Source organism: Balaenoptera ricei, chromosome 7 (assembly GCF_028023285.1).
Source record: "Balaenoptera ricei isolate mBalRic1 chromosome 7, mBalRic1.hap2, whole genome shotgun sequence".
NCBI lineage: Eukaryota > Metazoa > Chordata > Mammalia > Artiodactyla > Balaenopteridae > Balaenoptera > Balaenoptera ricei.
This window is the reverse complement of record NC_082645.1, coordinates 47465279-47483001: the sequence shown is the minus strand read 5'-3', so window position 1 is coordinate 47483001 and position 17723 is coordinate 47465279. Positions and strand designations below refer to the sequence as shown.

At 39.7% G+C, this 17723-nt stretch overlaps 1 protein-coding gene across 2 annotated transcripts in view; it reads left to right on the top strand.

Moving 5' to 3' along the window:
• Positions 1-17723, top strand: part of ACVR1 (activin A receptor type 1) — a 125287-nt gene that overhangs the window by 89146 nt on the left and 18418 nt on the right. For both annotated transcript variants that reach the window (XM_059927918.1, XM_059927917.1), the window contains 3 exons: positions 1578-1789; positions 5333-5432; positions 8990-9136. In XM_059927918.1, coding sequence (XP_059783901.1) covers positions 1578-1789; positions 5333-5432; positions 8990-9136 — 459 coding nt within the window. The remainder of the gene's footprint in view (positions 1-1577; positions 1790-5332; positions 5433-8989; positions 9137-17723) is intronic.

Genomic DNA, 17723 nt, shown 5'->3' with positions numbered 1-17723 from the left:
TCATCGCGGTGCGCGGGCCTCTCACTATCGCGGCCTCTCTTGTTGTGGAGCACAGGCTCCAGTCGCGCAGGCTACATTTTTAATAGACATACTTAATCAATTTTGCACGCACAAAAGAAGAAATAAACGGTAGGAGAGGCTACTAAGAGCATCCACGGCCAGAAATGTCAGCCAGAAAGGGGGGAGACAGAAAAATGTAAAAAATTGATACAAGATCATGTTACATAATTCATAATTTTTGAAGTTATGGTGAGGACCTTAAGGTATATAGAAAAGGTTAAAGTCTGATAAGCAAATAGGGTTCAATAATAAAAGAGATTTTTTAATAAAAAGAGATGTTTTTATAAGCGAGATCAAGTATTTAATGGTTAAACCTAAAAGGGTACTTGATGGGATAAATTCTTAAACCTTGTGAGTTAAATTGCTATTAACAGAGTGGATGGACCATGAAGAAATGTCTGCATTCACATAAAAATTATATCTGCAGTATGAAAAGTTTCTAATCTGCAGAACACTCTGCCAGATTAGAGTTGTAACACAGAGTTTATTTTCTTAAGGAATTTCTGATTTAATTAAGGAGGCACAATATTCATAATTTAATGCTGTACATAATTAGCTTTACACTTTATCATACAAGTGACATGTGCCAAGTTGTTGATTAATTTGGATTTGGAAAGTTAAAAGAAATTTATAAAGGAAGTTCGGCTTGAGATTGGATGGCTGAAGAGGCCAGGGACGTGGAAAGAGTAAGGCATACGTGGGGAAGAACAGGGCTTGGTGACGTGATGTCAGAAAAGGGTCTGAAATTCAGAGGTGATTATTGCCTTGGGATCTTTTAATTATGGACCTTCACTATGCAACTGAGAAACTTTGATTTAACTCACCAGGCAAAGTGAATATTTGCTCGAGTGACATGTGAGTATTCGAGTGAATGCACAAATGTTTGAAAGGGTATGTAATAATGTCTGAGCCAGAGAGTGAATGAGTGATTAGGTGAGTGAGTGAATCAATGATAGAACGTTTTGAGTGAGTGAATGAATGTTGAATAAGCGAGTTAGAGAACAGGTGAATGAATACGTTCCTAGGCAGAAATCATGATGTAAAAATAGCAATGAGAATTCAGCAGTAGACATCGAAGATACATTGAAGAGAGAGACCACAGATTGGATAATTTGGTCTTAACTCAGATAGCACTTTCTCATAGGAATATTACAGCATAGTGTCTGTCTGTAAGGGTTTGATGGTAAAACATCCTTACAGATCAAATCCAGGTTAATAAGGATAGTATCAGAGATTTGTATAGTACTTTATATTTTAAAAACACTTTTCACATCGATGCATTAATAAATTGGTTCTCAGTGGAATTTTTTCAAACTCCTATTGTGTCTAAATGAATAATGGTTAAATGACTGGGCTGTTGGCCAGGTATTAGGAAGTCTTTTAGTTTCAACACTTTGTGACTTATGAGACTATGTGGTCAGGATCAGGAGCGAGCTACTTGTTAGGCATTGGTTATGCTAAATAATAAGTGAACAATGATCCTTACAGCCAATTACCCTTCTCTCTCCCATCTCCAGGGAAGTCCTTTCCTGGAACACAGAATTTCCACTTGGAGGTTGGCCTCATCATTCTGTCTGTAGTGTTTGCAGTCTGCCTTCTAGCTTGCCTGCTGGGAGTTGCTCTCCGAAAATTTAAAAGGCGTAACCAAGAACGCCTCAACCCCAGAGATGTGGAGTATGGCACCATCGAAGGGCTCATCACCACCAATGTCGGAGACAGCACGTTAGCAGTGAGTTTGTGGCCCCAGGGGACCCCAAGCATAACAAAGATGGCTGAAGATGCTTTCTTATTTCAAGCACGAAATGCTAACCGGTAACTGGTGATGGGACAGTGAGTGCACACATGCTGCTGGTCACTTACGTCTTAAGCAAGTATATGCCGGCACCCCTGTGTGAGTTTAGTCTCCCCTACATGAGAACATTTATTTTAGACAGACATTTACATTAAATGAGAGAGTGGATTTATTTTAGTCGATTCTTGGTAGTTATTTTTCTTTTGGGAGTAAAGGGACAGGGACAGACAACGGTTGCCTATAATTTTGATGGTGGGGGAGGGCTTGGAATTTATGGTACTCAGTTACTCTATTTTTAAGCAGTAAAAGCGCTTTCAAAAAAAAGCACCTTTTGCTTAATATTAAAAATCACTTTCCCTTCTAGATTATTTCAGCACCCTGTAATTTAAGACTTTTAAAACCTGACATCCAAAAAAGCAGCTATTAAATCTTTCGTGCTCCTGTGCCGCCCCCTTGTGGACTGCACTCATTTGGTTAAACCAGTGCTGTCCAATAGCAATAGATGCACGTGCGGCACATCTGTAATTTAAAATGTTCTAGTAGCCATCTTAAAAAACGTTAAAAAAACCTCACAGGTGATATTAATTTTAAGAATATACTTAACCTAACATATATAATTATTATCATTTCAACATATAATTAAAGAATTATTAATGAGATATTTTGCATCTTTTTTTTTTTAAACTAAATTTTCAAAATCTGTATATTTTATACGTACAGCACATATCGGTTCAGATCAGCCACATTTCACTGTCTCAGTGTCAACGTATGGCTAGCAGCTACCCTAGCAGAGGGTTTGGAACCATTGTATTTGTATATTTTAAAGTTACTCTTTTGCACATTTTAAAATGATGAAATCACATTAAAAAGCGACTGTCTTCCTTTTTTCACTTTTTAAAATTGTTTGTCAAGTGTTAATTTTAAAGCACCTTTAAACTTTTAAGTGAGAAAAGGGATTGCATGCTACTGAATAGGTTACCATCAAGTGCCGAAAGGAAAAGTAATAACTTTCTATAGGGGTACTGTGCTGAGTCGGATGCCCCCCTTAAAAAAGGTGAAGATTTGTGTTAGAAAGATGTTAAAGTCATGCCAGTACTAAATCGAGACTCTCCTTGTCGTTGACTGATGAATTGAAAGATGGTCAAGGTGGTAGCTTTTAATGTGATTCAGTGTTATTTAATGCCATCACATAAGATCATCTGTATTAAGTCTTGTTGTGCTAGGCGACAAACTTAAAAGTGTCTGGGAGTTCTGCAGTTAAGGCTTTTTGCTGGAGAAGACTTGCCCTCACCAGTCTTTGTAGCTCAGGTGCTACACCGGGACTACTACCCTTGGCGAGTTATTAAAACATGTGATGGTGGCTGATACAGGCTGGGGAATATCCCATCCTACTGCCTTCCCTGTCACTGGGCCACAGTCAAGTGTACTTTTTTGTATGAAAAAAAAGGGGAAGGAACCTTGTTTAGCTTCCTTTTACCTACCTATTTAATTGTGCCACAGTGAAACTGGGAAAAGAGGAGATAAGGACATTTCATTCAAAAAGTAGAAAAATATAGTTTTTCTTTAGAAGTGTACTTAGAAGTTTGTTTCAAGTTTTAAGGCAAATTAAATGAGTTCATTGAGTTAGGAGCAAGGACGATACAAGGCTGAATCTTGACAAAACTTTAGCAGTAGTCAGAACTTTGTTCCTCAGAACTGCTAACATAACTAACCACATTGGGCACTGATAGTAATCTCTAGTGTAAATTATTATTTAAATGGCTTCCATAATTTTGAAAGCAGAATGCTTTCAAATATGCTAAAATAGTCTTCTCAACTCAACCGTTTTAGATGACAGTATATCACGATATAATGACACAGTAAACAACACTGTTTAAAACAAGTTGTCATTATTGGTCTACATACTTGCTTATTTAAGTGATATTCTCATTTATATGACTCAGCAATGCATACCTTACTAAACAGCTCTCCTACACTGAAAAATAAGTCTTGGGATCCAAGAGTTGAAGTAGATGTTTGTTAGTCTTTGGTCGATTCCACCCTCCCTGAAGTTGGTCGATTCCACCCTCCCTGAAGTCTATGAACTAGGTTTAGAACCAGGATTGTACATTATGAAAAAACAACACATTAGTTTTATAGTAATTTCAGAATTATTCTCTCAAAAAAATTGAATGAATAAAGAGAAAAACGAACAGCAAAAGAGTGAGGTGTGAAACTCTACTTCATCTACATTCAGTTTCTTGTTGAATATCCATTTTGCGGCTTTTAAGGATTCTAAATTTCTTCCTTTAGATGTTCAGATTTTGGTAATTTTGCTGATCAACAGTACTTCACAGTGGTGCTCAGAGTAAGTAAGAGACAATGAAACTCAAACAAGGCAATGTATTAATGTAACAGGCCAGCTAAAATGTTTGGGAAAGGACAGCTTTGGGGAGTGTTAGATCAACATTACTGCAACCTTCCCACGATCACCATGGGCACAATATTGTTTATTATAGATAATCCATTCCTGATTCAAAAAGGCTTCTGCTTCTTGGCTTGCACTGAGAGTAAGAAGGGAAAATTTATGAATGAACTAATTGGGAATCTTTTTTGCAGTGTGTTCATTTTTAGAAGTAGATTTGGGGCATGGTTTTATGTTTCAATGAAAGTCATATTTTTTCTCTCTGCTTTGTGGGTAACTGACATCGAGAATGACATACAGTATATGAAATCATGTGTGAGAAACTTTTGAAAATGGTAAAGCACTATAGAATTTAAAGAGTCTTTCAATAAAAATAATTTTTTTTTTTTAAAAAAGTAGACAACTGTTAACAAAAAAAAGAGAAATGTCATAGTGGTGTTAATTTTGTGACTCTTGTTCCCCACCTACCTAGCAACCTCCATCCAGGTAGCCCTCTCTGCTTGGGTGTACCAGTCTGAGGACTCAGATGGCCATTGGAGTCTTTACAAGACAAACAACATTAGAGTCATTTGGTCCTTATTCCTAATTTGTTTGTTCCTTATTAGAGTTCCTTGGCATGGCAACTAAAGTGCATCCTTTGATAGGTATTCTGAGCAGGGCCGAATATGGTCAATGTTGCTCAGCTCTTGGACTTGAAGGCCTTTGATTTTTGCTCCACTTGCTGTTCTAGCTACTGTTTCCCCTTGGGCTCAGCCCTGCATCTTGGACTTATTAATTTACATCTTTGACTTTGTCCACTCAGCTTCTTTCTTTATATATTTTCTTCTACAACTCTGGATACAAGAAAGGACTACTCATCCCTCAGGAAAACCTATCCCATATTAGGGAAAGGGCTAGCTTCTGGTTTTCCTAAGAAATAAAACCAGTTCTTCCTCCAGTGGGGCTTTCCATGCACACGAACAGGCCATGTGTCCAGGACCGCTGCCTCCGTGCAAGTTACACCCACGTGCACGCTCATACTCTAACCTGGGAGCAGTTCCTCAATACTTTCTCTTTCTCCTTGTTTTGAACCACAGGATTTATTGGATCATTCGTGTACGTCGGGAAGCGGCTCTGGTCTTCCTTTTCTGGTACAAAGAACGGTAGCCCGTCAGATCACACTGCTGGAGTGTGTTGGTAATTCTTTTTTCCCTTTCTTTGCGGGTTATGTGCTGTGGTTCTAGAAGTAGGATGGGCCTTGGAAAATCTGCTTCGTGTTGCCTCTTGCTTGTTAAACGTCAGGAGATGTGAGGTAACCATGGGGTAGTTTGCCTCTAATCTGTGACTTGTGTTGGAGCACTTGAACTTGGTGAAGTTCTTGTCAAAGAACTAGTATCCACTAGGCAGGATACAGAGTGCCCAGCCAAAAGATTTCAGTTTTAAGTAGACCCTTCAGGATGATGGGAATGCTTGAAAATGAACTAACATGGCTGCTCCTGACCATAGGCATTGGGGAATCTGAGGTAAGTCGGCTTTTGGACAGTCAACTTGATTATTGCAATTTTATACTTCCTCACTCTTCCCCTGCCTTAAAAAAAAATGAAATAAATGTACCAAAGCTACCCTTCATAACTGCTTTATTTAAACAAGAGCTGTGTACATTTCTCTGTGGTCTCTCACATTTTTTCCCATATTGGAACGTATTTGTATAGAGATATAATCATAGTGTGTATATAATTTGTCCCTGTTTTCAGTTTTAAGCTCACACACATATTCATGTATTTGTACACATCACAGGTATTTTAAAGATTATGTAATTGTCTATTGCGTGATAACTTTAACAATACTGTTTGACAAATGTTTTGCACACGTTGCTTCTTTTGAGTACGCAGAATAAATTTCTAGGAATTGGGGTTCCTGGGTCAAAATTTGTGACTTTTTATGGCTTGTCTTATATATTGCCGGATTGCCCTCTAGGAAGGTGGTGCAAATGCTTTTCTTTTTTAAAGTCCTGATTTTTATTAGTTTTACTTTTATGAGGTGGGCATTTGCAAGTCACATGACAGTTTTCATTCATTTCTCCTTTAGATGGCATGCAGGGATGGCCACAGTAGCAATAACGGATTAGAAACATCTCCATACTCTCCTGGTTCTCCCAGTTTTGGGGGGCTGGCTTTGCAGCTCTTGCCATATCATCTTTTGCTTTTGGGAGGTGACGAGCCAACATAGGCTGCCTTCACCACTTGGCTGCTATCCTCTGACTTTTCTTCCTGTTTTCATGGAAACCAGGACACCCCCAAATGCAGCAGTGGAAGGGGGTGGTGGGCAGAGGTAGGAAAAGTGACTGCCACCTTCAGGCACACAGGTGGCCAGCAGGAGGAGCCTGTGGCCTTTTCTCTATGTCTGTAGCTACTACAGCTGTTTCTGAACTCCAACTTCATGCTTCTCCTCCACGGCGGACTGTGTGTAGAGAAACTAAAAATGGAAAAGCCCCCGGCGTGCTCACTGCTTACAGCCAGAGTTGTCCTCTTGTACCAGCTAACGTCCTGTTTGCTTATGAACAAGGGTGCCTGGGTAGGGGTAAGAAGTGAAGGGGGACATTACCCCCCATCCTCCTGTCCCATGGCCACTCACCATTCACAGAGCAGCAGCCCTCATGACCGGTCCTCAGAGATGGACCCCAGAGTCCAAAGGGCAAAATAATACTGCACCTTTAAAAATGCATACTGTTTCCGGTTGTATAGATATTCTTCAGCATTTTTTGAAATAGTTTATGTTCAATTATAGCATTTTATTGGTTCAGTGCTAAAGAGCCATGCCTTTCAGTAGCATCTAGTTAGTGTTCATGTAGTACAGGCTTGAATAAAAATATATGTAATGAACTGTTTGGATAATATGTTACCATTTTTGGTTGAAAAACACGAGAAGTTGGACTAACTAGATCAGTTGTTACAGATGGTGATCAATGAATTTCCAAATTTTAGGTGCTTTAGGGACCCCCCCTTTAGGGTCTCCATGGCCAGGACTTCTGGGCAGCTCTGCTTCTGTTTTCAGGGACTTCCGCATAAGGTTGCATTTGCAAAAAGCATTTGACAACTTAACAGCCTTTGAAAGCCATTTAAGTAGGTTTCTGTTTCAATTCTGTCTACTTAACGCTGACATCTATCTCTGTTTCCTCTAAAAAAAATAGGATTTAAGGCAACTGTATAGTAATGTCCACAATGCTCTGGGATATTTTTCTCTCCTTCCTAATGAGAATATGAGGACAAAGGGCAAATAAAGATACAGAATGGAACCAAAGGCAGGAAAAGATGAGCGTTCCCTTTTGTAGCAGTCGATTTTGTAGATCTTAGCACTAGCCTTCATCTTAAACTACAAATGCTGGGCAATTGCTATGACTTTATTCAAATTAATCCTGCACTAGATACTATTTTTGTGACTTGACAGTGGCCCATGAAAGACCACTTACTGGCTTCATTTAACGCTCTTTTGGATTAGTCACTGGTATTTAGTAGGGACATTGCTTATCGTAAGGGAATCTAGATTGAGCAGTTTTGATTATGTCCAGACATAATCTCCTGGACAGACATGCTTTCTCTCTCCATGTCTGGGTTCTCAGCGACTTAGTTTTCCAGCAGAGAGCTGCATTCCTGTATATACAGGTGGTGCCGCAGCAGCTTATTACCAGCTGGGATTCCCAGCAGCCACTTGCCTTGGTGGAAAGCCCCGCTGCCCTGCAACTCGTATCTCCTGCTGCATCGTTTTCTAGCTGCCGCGTCTGTCTTCACCTTGATCATACCCCGTGTTGATCCCCACAGTCTCGTGGTAATTCCCTCGTCCTCCCAACCTCCCTGATCACCTGCCTGTCATTAAGGAGAAAAACGGGAGCAGGAGCATGTAGTTGACAAGCTGACCGATGTGCTGGGGCTGCAGGAGGGGGCACGAACTCCTCAGATCAGATCACAGCTCGTCACCGTTTTCTGAAAATGTCTTCTCCAAGTGGCCTTTTCAGTGTCACCCACTTGTGGCATCACAGGGACTGTCTTGCAAGCGAACACCCATGACCAGTGTCAGAAATCAGGACTGTTCTGGGATTATGTGTTTAAGACTTCGCAAATCCTCTTTTGAAATATATCCTCTGCCAAGAAATCCTTTAAGGATGGCAGTGGCCGCCTGTCGATCTCCTACACAGCATTGTTCTGTGTGTGTGTGTGCGTGTGTGTGTTAATCCTTCAGAACGCATATCTCAAACTTAATGATCTCCTTTGTGAAAAATATAAATGCATATGTAAATTCACAAATTTGGACTCTTAGAAAATGCCTATGTTGATCCTTTATTAAGGGAAGGAATCAAGTAAGTTACTCAGTTAAGCCCCATACACGCTTTTTGGCTTTCATCAACATTGAAATCTAATAATCTGTACCATTGTCTAAGTTTTACTAACTTTCATGTGCTTTTACAAACCATATGCATTTCATACCTTTTCACAGAGGAATGTAAATGTAAACTTTGTAATTACCAGCTCATTGTACAGATGCAGACTCTGAGAGTGTTTCATTTGATAGCACAGTAGGGTGGCCGGGAGGGGCAGTTTCCACCTTATTTTTGGATGTCTTTACAGGCAAAAAGTAGTGGTATTTATACCCCTGAGTTGTGTTTTTCCATGGGAGGGATTAAGAGTTGCTAGCGTGAAGTTCGCTGGCTACCTGTCCTGTCCTACTGTCCAATGTCACCTCTGTGTTGCTTTCCACAGGGAAAGGCAGGTATGGTGAGGTGTGGAGGGGCAGCTGGCAAGGGGAGAATGTCGCTGTGAAGATCTTCTCCTCCCGGGATGAGAAGTCGTGGTTCAGGGAAACAGAATTGTACAACACTGTGATGCTGAGGCATGAGAATATTTTAGGTAAGTACAGAAATAATCCCCTCATGAATTTTTTTCTCGGAAGAAATAATTGCCTGCCTTTGCCCTCTCAGATTTGGTGTGTCTGAATTCGCAAGTCTCTCCTAAATGGTGACATAGGGACCATCAGCATTTGTACACTGTTTAATTTTCTTTTCACATGAATTTCTTGTGTAAGTCTGCAAAGAAGCTAAGTTTGAAGATTCTCTGGATGATGAAAAGGAAATTGTTATTGCTAAGTCTTCCTCTGCAGGTTGTTATTTAAATAACAAAAATTTGCCCCATATTGTTCACTTCAAGGCTTCCTCTGTAGTTCTGCTTACCCTACCCTTTTTGAATATTTATTACTTGAATCAAACTAAGAAAGATCTTTGGACGATTTCCTAGAGATTCATAGCTCCCAGGGATATAGTAATTAAATGCACATTCCTTCAAGCAAGGCATCGTTTTTAAAGCCCAGATTTAGAGAAGGATTTAGCATACATTTTAATTTGGAAACTAAAGCTTGGAAACATTTGTGAAATATGTGAAGAGCCCATTGAAATACTGCTATGGAAGTATAAAGGGTTAGAACATTCCTTTAGCCCGTTGACGTCTTTGTTTTTGAAAAGTTTTTCTACATGTATTTATACTAATACATATATGATGAATGCTGCCTGGAGTGCTTCATGAATAGTGGCTATAAAGTTTCTATAGAATTGGACTCTTTATAGGATAGTGTTGGCCACTTCATGGCTACGGGATCAGGTTTGGCTTATAGGAAGGCCATTGCCAGAATTTATTTCTATTCCAGTATTGCCAGTTTAGTATTAAGCCTGAGTCAGGTTGTCTACAAATCACGGTTTGACAGTTGTCCAAAGCTTTGCTTCAACAGTTTGGTGGTATGTTCCATCTCAGACTTGTCTCAGTTGCTGTTGTCATTTTCTCCCCTTCCCTTCCCCCTGGGGCCCTCGCCATCACCTAGCCTCCTCACTTGTATCGTTGCTATGGGTCTCCCCTTTCCAGTCCATCTCGCCACACTGAGTTATCTTCCACTGGGGAGCTGAGACACTTCTGCTCAGAGTGTCTTTGATGACTCCCACATCGCTCGCAACATTCGTGACTTCTGGGCCTGGCATTCCAGACTCCCTATTTTGGGGTCCCAAGAGGACTCGGCTACTTCCTGTACAAATATGCCCACATGCAGCCAGTTCCAATATTTGTCACTCCTTGGGATTGCCCTTGAACAGTCAGCTGTCTGTGTCTCCATTCATGTTGCTCTTGGTCACCCACTATCCCCATTCCACCCTCCACCCACTCCTTCCTTCATCAAAACTTCTTAGTTCCCCTCCAGACCCTCCCAAGGGATTTACTTGGGCTCTTCTGCACTCCTGCACTTTTTACCTCCTGTATATCTCTTATCGTGCACCGCCTTGTATTGTAGTTAGATGCATGTGTGTTAACAGCAACAATGACAAGTTACTATGCAGTAAGCACTGCTTTGTGTCATGCACATTTTCTCATTTGATCTTCACCATGACCGTAAGAGGGCAGATATTCTTATTTTCCTGGTTGTAACTGATAAGGTAACGGAGGTACAGAGAGGTTAACATCACCCAGCAGGTTAAATAATGGAGCTGAGAATCACACCAGATGGTCTGACTCTTAACCACATGGTAGTTAGCTCATGGAATTGCTTCTTAGATTCTAGAGTCATAGTGTGAGGTGAAAATTCATCTACAGTCAAAATTACCTTTAAATGTCCCAATTTTTCCTCTGACACTGGAACAGACTGAGGTTGGGTAACAGATAAACCACTGGCCGTGTTAAAAAGTCATGATGTACAAGAAGTACTTATCTTTAAACAGTAGAAGTACTCTTAACGGGCAGGTGCACGTACTCTGAGAAGCACGTGGGGTCTGAGACTCACTGAAGGAAGGGCATGTTCAGGCAGCCCCTCTCTTCTCGTGGGCTCATGGGCTTATGGGCTAATTGAGCAAAACGCTCTAGATGTTGCCGTGCTATGCAAGTAGTCACTTTATCCATGCTCTTGAGTTAAATGACCTGTGATACCACTCCACTGTACACCCAGGACAAGAATTATGTCCGTTGTTTTTGCTTTCACACCCAGTCCTGAGGACAGTTCCCTGCACATGGTAGGTGCTTAGTAAATATTGATTAAATTGGATTTAATCACACAGGAAATTTGAATGTCACCTTTGCAATATGATTCATGTGAGAGAAGTTAGGTTCCCTTAGTGTGATCACAGAAGGCAAAACATTGTCCACTTCTTACTACATAATGATCCATGGAGATTGTGAATTCATGAGATCTTGTTACCCTCATCATAATTACAGCTATATGGATTAATTTTACTGTGTAGTCGGTCCTCTTAGTTGAGACAGCTTGTAGAAATGTACCACCTTTTTTTTTTTTTTCAAATGCTTTGTACTGTTTATTCCAGTAAATGCTATAAGATTATATTCCAGATTTTTAAGGAAAAAAAGTTAAGTCAAGCCTGCAAGATACAGCTTTCTCAAGTGTCTACAATGCCAGTATGAAAATTAAAAATTAAGTTACATTGATACATCCCAGTTTTTTTTATATGCAGTGATGAGCACATGTACCACCTTTTTTGGTTAAACTTCTTTCCCTGCCTTAGCAGTTTTTTGGATGTAGAGACTTTGTTTTCTGTGACATTTTCTTTTCTATCAAAAGATTGTTTTGAATATCAGATCATGATTTCCCCCACCCTTGAGTATTGCTAACTCTAGCCCCCTCGAAATACATAATTAAATTACACACACACACACGTATAAAATTCTGGGCCCTCATTGTTTATCCCCCCCAAAATGATATCTTTCCAATGACTAGTTTGGATTTCAGCTCTTCCTTCTGCTGTGTCTGGTGTAGAAGTCAGCAGATAAGTGAATGACGGGAGGCTCTGTTTGGTGGTTGGAACAGTGTCTGGGAGTTTGGGAAGCCAGTTTCTACTCTCAGCATCATTAGAGGCCCACTCTGTGACTTTGGGCCAAAGTTGTATGTTTCTGAGTATCCTTTTCCTCATGACTGAAACCAGGGAGTTTCAGTTAATATGACAATTTCACTCCAAAGTCTCATCTTACACTCTTTTAAAAAAAAATTATGGTACATATGATCTCACTTACATCTAAAATATGACACAAATGAACTTATCTATGAAACAAAAACAGACTCACAGACATAGAGAACAGACTTGTGGTTGCCAAGGGAGAGGGGAGTAGGGGAGGGAAGGATGGGGAGTTCAGAATTAGCAGTGGCAAACTAATATATAGAGGATGGATAAACAACAAGGTCCTACTGTATTGCACAGGGATATTCAATATCCTGTGATAAACCGTAATGGAAAAGAATATGAAAAAGAATATATACATATATATATATATATATATGTATGTATAACTGAATCACTGTGCTGTACAGCAGAAATTAACTCATTGTAAATCAACTATACTTCAATAAAATAAATTTTTAAGAGCGATTATAGCACTAAAAAAATGGTACAATATCCATTAGGTTGACCATTTTAATCATATAAGCGAGATTTAAGTACAGTCATATTGTGCAACCGTCACCACCCTCCATCTCCAGAACTGCCACATACTCTTAAAAGGTACTGCTTAACCATTTAATCAGTCAGAACTCCGTGAGACCAATTGGAAGTGAAGTGAAGGAAACTACCTGAAAAAGATATTAAATTACAAACTTCGGGGCTGTAATTGAACCCAGAACTGTTTTGAACTCTAATAGTAACCAGCTACTCTTGAACACTTACTGTGTGGTAGGCATCATATGAAGCATTTTACCGACAGTAACTCTTTATTTTCACAGTAACCCTTTGAGATACAGGACGGTGCTATCCATATCTTATAAACGAGGAAACCCAGGTGGCGATTTCATGTGACGCATGTGGGATCACCCAGCTCAGGATGGGGAGCCGTGTAGACGCCCAGTAGTCTGGCTCTGGGGCCCAACACTCTCAGGCCCTGTGCTCCCCAGCATGGTGGCCTCGCTCCTCAGGTATCAGAGCTGCCCAGCGCCTGGTTCCCACGAGAGCTGCCAGTGAGAGGCTTACAAGGGCACTACTGACCTCACTTAAGATTTGGGGTTTTATTTTAGTTTTCGAGGTGCCTGGGAGGATGACTTTGGCTGTTATGTAAGAGGATTTTGCCCTAATCACGTTCTCTTGGTGTTATGAACACGTCCAGTGGCTGGGCCAGGCTTCCAATGTATGGACACCTGTTCAGTCTCCACTAACAGTAGAGTGCTTTGACTCAAAATACAAAAGTCCCATAAAAATGCTGTAGCATGTTGAAGCAAATGTAGTTGTACAATTCACACTTGAGTGGTAAATAGTTTTTAAAAAATCTTACTTATTTAAAAGTCAGTTTTCTTGAAGGTCTAGAGCCTAACTGACGGGACAGACAAAATCCTTCTCTAAGAACTTGGGGACTTAGAGAAGGTGAGAGAATAAATTGTATTTATTTATTTATTTAATCAATCACTCAGTCAAATGCTGCTCTCCCTTGGCCAGAGGAATCAGTAAAGGCTACGCAAATACATAGCAGTAATTTAATTTCTTTTGAGTGGTGCTTCTATAGTTTGGGATATTCATTTTGGAGGAAGTTATTAAAGATGAATATCATGTGGTTTACATATGATCATCGCAACATATGCAGAAAAAGCTTTCGATAAAATTCAACACCAATTTGTGATAAAAACTCTCAAGAAAGTAGGCACAAAGGGAACCTACCTCAACATAGTAAAGGCCATATATGACAAACCCATGGCCAACATCGTTCTCAATGGTGAAAAACAGAAGCCATTTCCTCTAAGATCGGGAACAAGACAAGGTTGGCCACTCTCACCACTATTATTCAACATAGTTTTGGAAGTTTTAGCCACAGCCATCAGAGAAGAAAAAGAAGTAAAAGGAATCCAAATCGGAAAAGAAGAAGTAAAACTGTCACTGTTTGCAGATAACATGATACTATACATAGAGAATCCTAAAGATGCTACGAGAAAACTACTAGAGCTAATCAATGAATTTGGTGAAGTAGCAGGATACAAAATTAATGCACAGAAATCTCTTGCATTCCCATACACTAATGATGAAAAATCTGAAAGAGAAATTAAGGAAACACTCCCATTTACCACTGCAACAAAAAGAGTAAAATACCTAGGAATAAACCTACCTAAGGACACAAAAGACCTGTATGCAGAAAACTATAAGACACTGATGAAAGAAATTAAAGATGGTACAAACAGATGGAGAGATATACCATGTTCTTGGATTGGAAGAATCAACATCGTGAAAATGACTATACTACCCAAAGCAATCTACAGATTCAGTGCAATCCCTATCAAACTACCACTGGCATTTTTCACAGAACTAGAACAAAAAAACTTCACAATTTGTATGGAGACACAAAAGACCCCGAATAGCCAAAGCATCTTGAGAAAGAAAAATGGAGCTGGAAGAATCAGGCTCCCTGACTTCAGACTCTACTACAAAGGTACAGTAATCAAGACAGTGTGGTACTGACACAAAAACAGAAATACAGATTAATGGAACAGGATAGAAAGCCCAGAGATAAACCCACGCATATATGGTCACCTTATTTTTGATAAAGGAGGCAAGAATATACAATGGAGAAAAGAGAGCCTCTTCGATAAGTGGTGCTGGGAACACTGGACAGCTACATGTCAAAGAATGAAATTAGAACACTCCCTAACACCATACACAAAAATAAACTCAAAATGGATTAAAGACCTAAATGTACGGCCAGACACTATAAAACTCTTAGAGGAAAACATAGGCAGAACACTCTATGACAGAAACCACAGCAAGATCCTTTTTGACCCATCTCCTAGAGGAATGGAAATAAAAACAAAAATAAACAAATGAGACCTAATGAAACAAGCTTTTGCACAGCAAAGAAAACCATAAACAAGACGAAAAGACAACCCTCAGAATGGGAGAAAATATTTGCAAATGAAGCAACTGACAAAGGATTAATCTCCAAAATATACAAGCAGCTCATGCAGCTCAATATCAAAAAAACAACCCAATCCAAAAATGGGCAGAAGACCTAAATAGACATTTCTCCCAAGAAGATATACAGATTGCCAGCAAACACATGAAAGGATGCTCAACATCACTAATCGTTAGAGAAATGCAAATCAAAACTACAATGAGGTATCACCTCACACCAGTTAGAATGGGCATCAAAAAACCTGCAAACAATAAATGCTGGAGAGGGTGTGGAGAAAAGGGGACCCTCTTGCACTGTTGGTGGGAATGTAAATTGATACAGCCACTATGGAGAACAGTATGGAGGTTCCTTAAAAAACTAAAAATAGAACTACCATATGACCCAGCAATCCCACTACTGGGCATATACCCTGCAAAAACCATAATTCCAAAAGAGTCTAGTACCACAATGTTCATTGTAGCACTATTTACAATAGCCAGGACATGGAAGCAACCTAAGTGTCCATCGACAGATGAATGGATAAAGAAGATGTGGCACATATACAATGGAATATTACTCAGCCATAAAAAGAAACAAAATTGAGTTATTTGTAGTGAGGTGGATGGACCTAGAGTCTCATACAGAGTGAAGTAAGTCAGAAAGAGAAAAACAAATACCGTATGCTAAAACATATATATGGAATCTAAAAAACAAATGGTTCTGATGAACCTAGGGGCAGGACAGGAATAAAGACCTACATAGACATAGAGAATGGACTTGAGGACACAGGGAGGGGGAAGGGTAAGCTGGGACGAAGTGAGAGAGTGGCATGGACTTATATACACTACCAAATGTAAAACAGATAGCTAGTGGGAAGCAGCCGCATAGCACAGGGAGATCAGCTCAGTGCTTTGTGTCCACCTAGAGGGGTGGGATAGGGAGGGTGGGAGGGAGGAGCTATGGGGATATATGTATACATACAGCTGATTCACTTTGTTATACAGGAGAAACTAACACAACATTGTGAAGCAATTATACTCCAATAAAGATGTTAAAAAAATTAAAATAAAAAAAAAGATGAATATCATGTGGTTTTAGGTGATAAAGCGGAAACTTTTTTTTAACTGAAGTACAGTTGATTGACAGTGTTGTGCCCATCTCTGCTGTACAGCAAAGTGACTCAGTTATACACATATAGACCTTCTTTTTTATATTCTTTTCCATTATGGTTTATCTCAGTATATTGAATGTAATTCCCCGTGCTATACAGTAGGACCTTGTTGTAGCAGAAACATTTTCTTTAGAAAGAATAAATAAATGTCTAAGTGCACATTTTGTTTGATATTATGGCCAGCTAAGGGTTCTACGAGAATCAGCTATGGGGAGACAAAGGCAGGTGGGATAACAGGGAAGAGTGAGAGACTAAGTCTGGCTGTGGGGACCAGCTTAGGGGAAGAGGGAGAAAGAGATGGGGATCAAGGTGCGGAAGTGTTACTCGGTTCACTTTACAGATGTCCCACAGGTACAAATGTCAGATTGTCTTTCTCGAGTAGAAGCCAGCTTGTTTGAGGGCAGGATGATATGGTGGGTAAGAAGAGTATGGGTTCTGGAGCCAGATTGCTGGGGACGGTTACTGACCTTAATGTCAGTGATGTAATCTACCCCCTTCATGTGGTTGTTGGAGGATTGCATGTGGGATGTTTAGAACTGTGCCTGGCACATTGCTGATTCTCACTGATTATTAGCTGCTTCTGTTGTCGATGATGATGATGATCAAATAGGGAAACGTTTCTTTGTTCCCAGAACTTTCCTATGCAAGGTATGGTGTATCAGCAGCTGGCATCAAATTTGGAGTTGGTAGCAACTTAATAGCTGTGTGATCAATAGCTGTGTGATCCTTGGCACCTCCCAGCAGCAACTTCATCATGTGTAAAATGAGTATAATATTTATCTTTCTGGTCTACTGAGAAAAATTCCATGAGAAAATATGTGTGCAAGTGATACAAATTTTATATAAAGTACTTTATAAAGTATGGCATGTTTATGTATTCTCCTTTTCCTTTCCACTTTCACAAGTCATTTAATTCTTCAAGCCATATCTGTCTTTAAAAAAAAAAAAAAATCCCCTTGTATTTCTAAGTCCCAAATTTCACTGTCCATATGGGTGTCTATAAGGTATAGATCTGTAATGCTAGGACAGCACCTCTGTAGCAGGAAAGACAGGCACACACATCACCATTTATTTCATAGGTTAGGAAGTGCCTCCGACTGCAAGTTCTTTCAGTGTGCTGAAAAGTCCCCTCAGAATGTCTAGAAAAATTTCTTTCTTCCTCTTTATCTACATCTTTCAATATCTCACTTTTTAAAAAAATTTTATTGAAGTATAGTTGATTTACTATGTTGTGTTAATTTCTGCTGTACAGCAAAGTGACTTGGTTATACATATATATTCTTTTTCATGTTTACAGTTTATCACAGGATCAGTATCTCACTTCTTTTCAAGACAACTTCAGTTGTCACTTCTTGATGGAAGCCTACTGTAACATCTAGTCTGAATTATTATGATTCCCTGCTCTGGGCTCCTGTTATCCTTTGC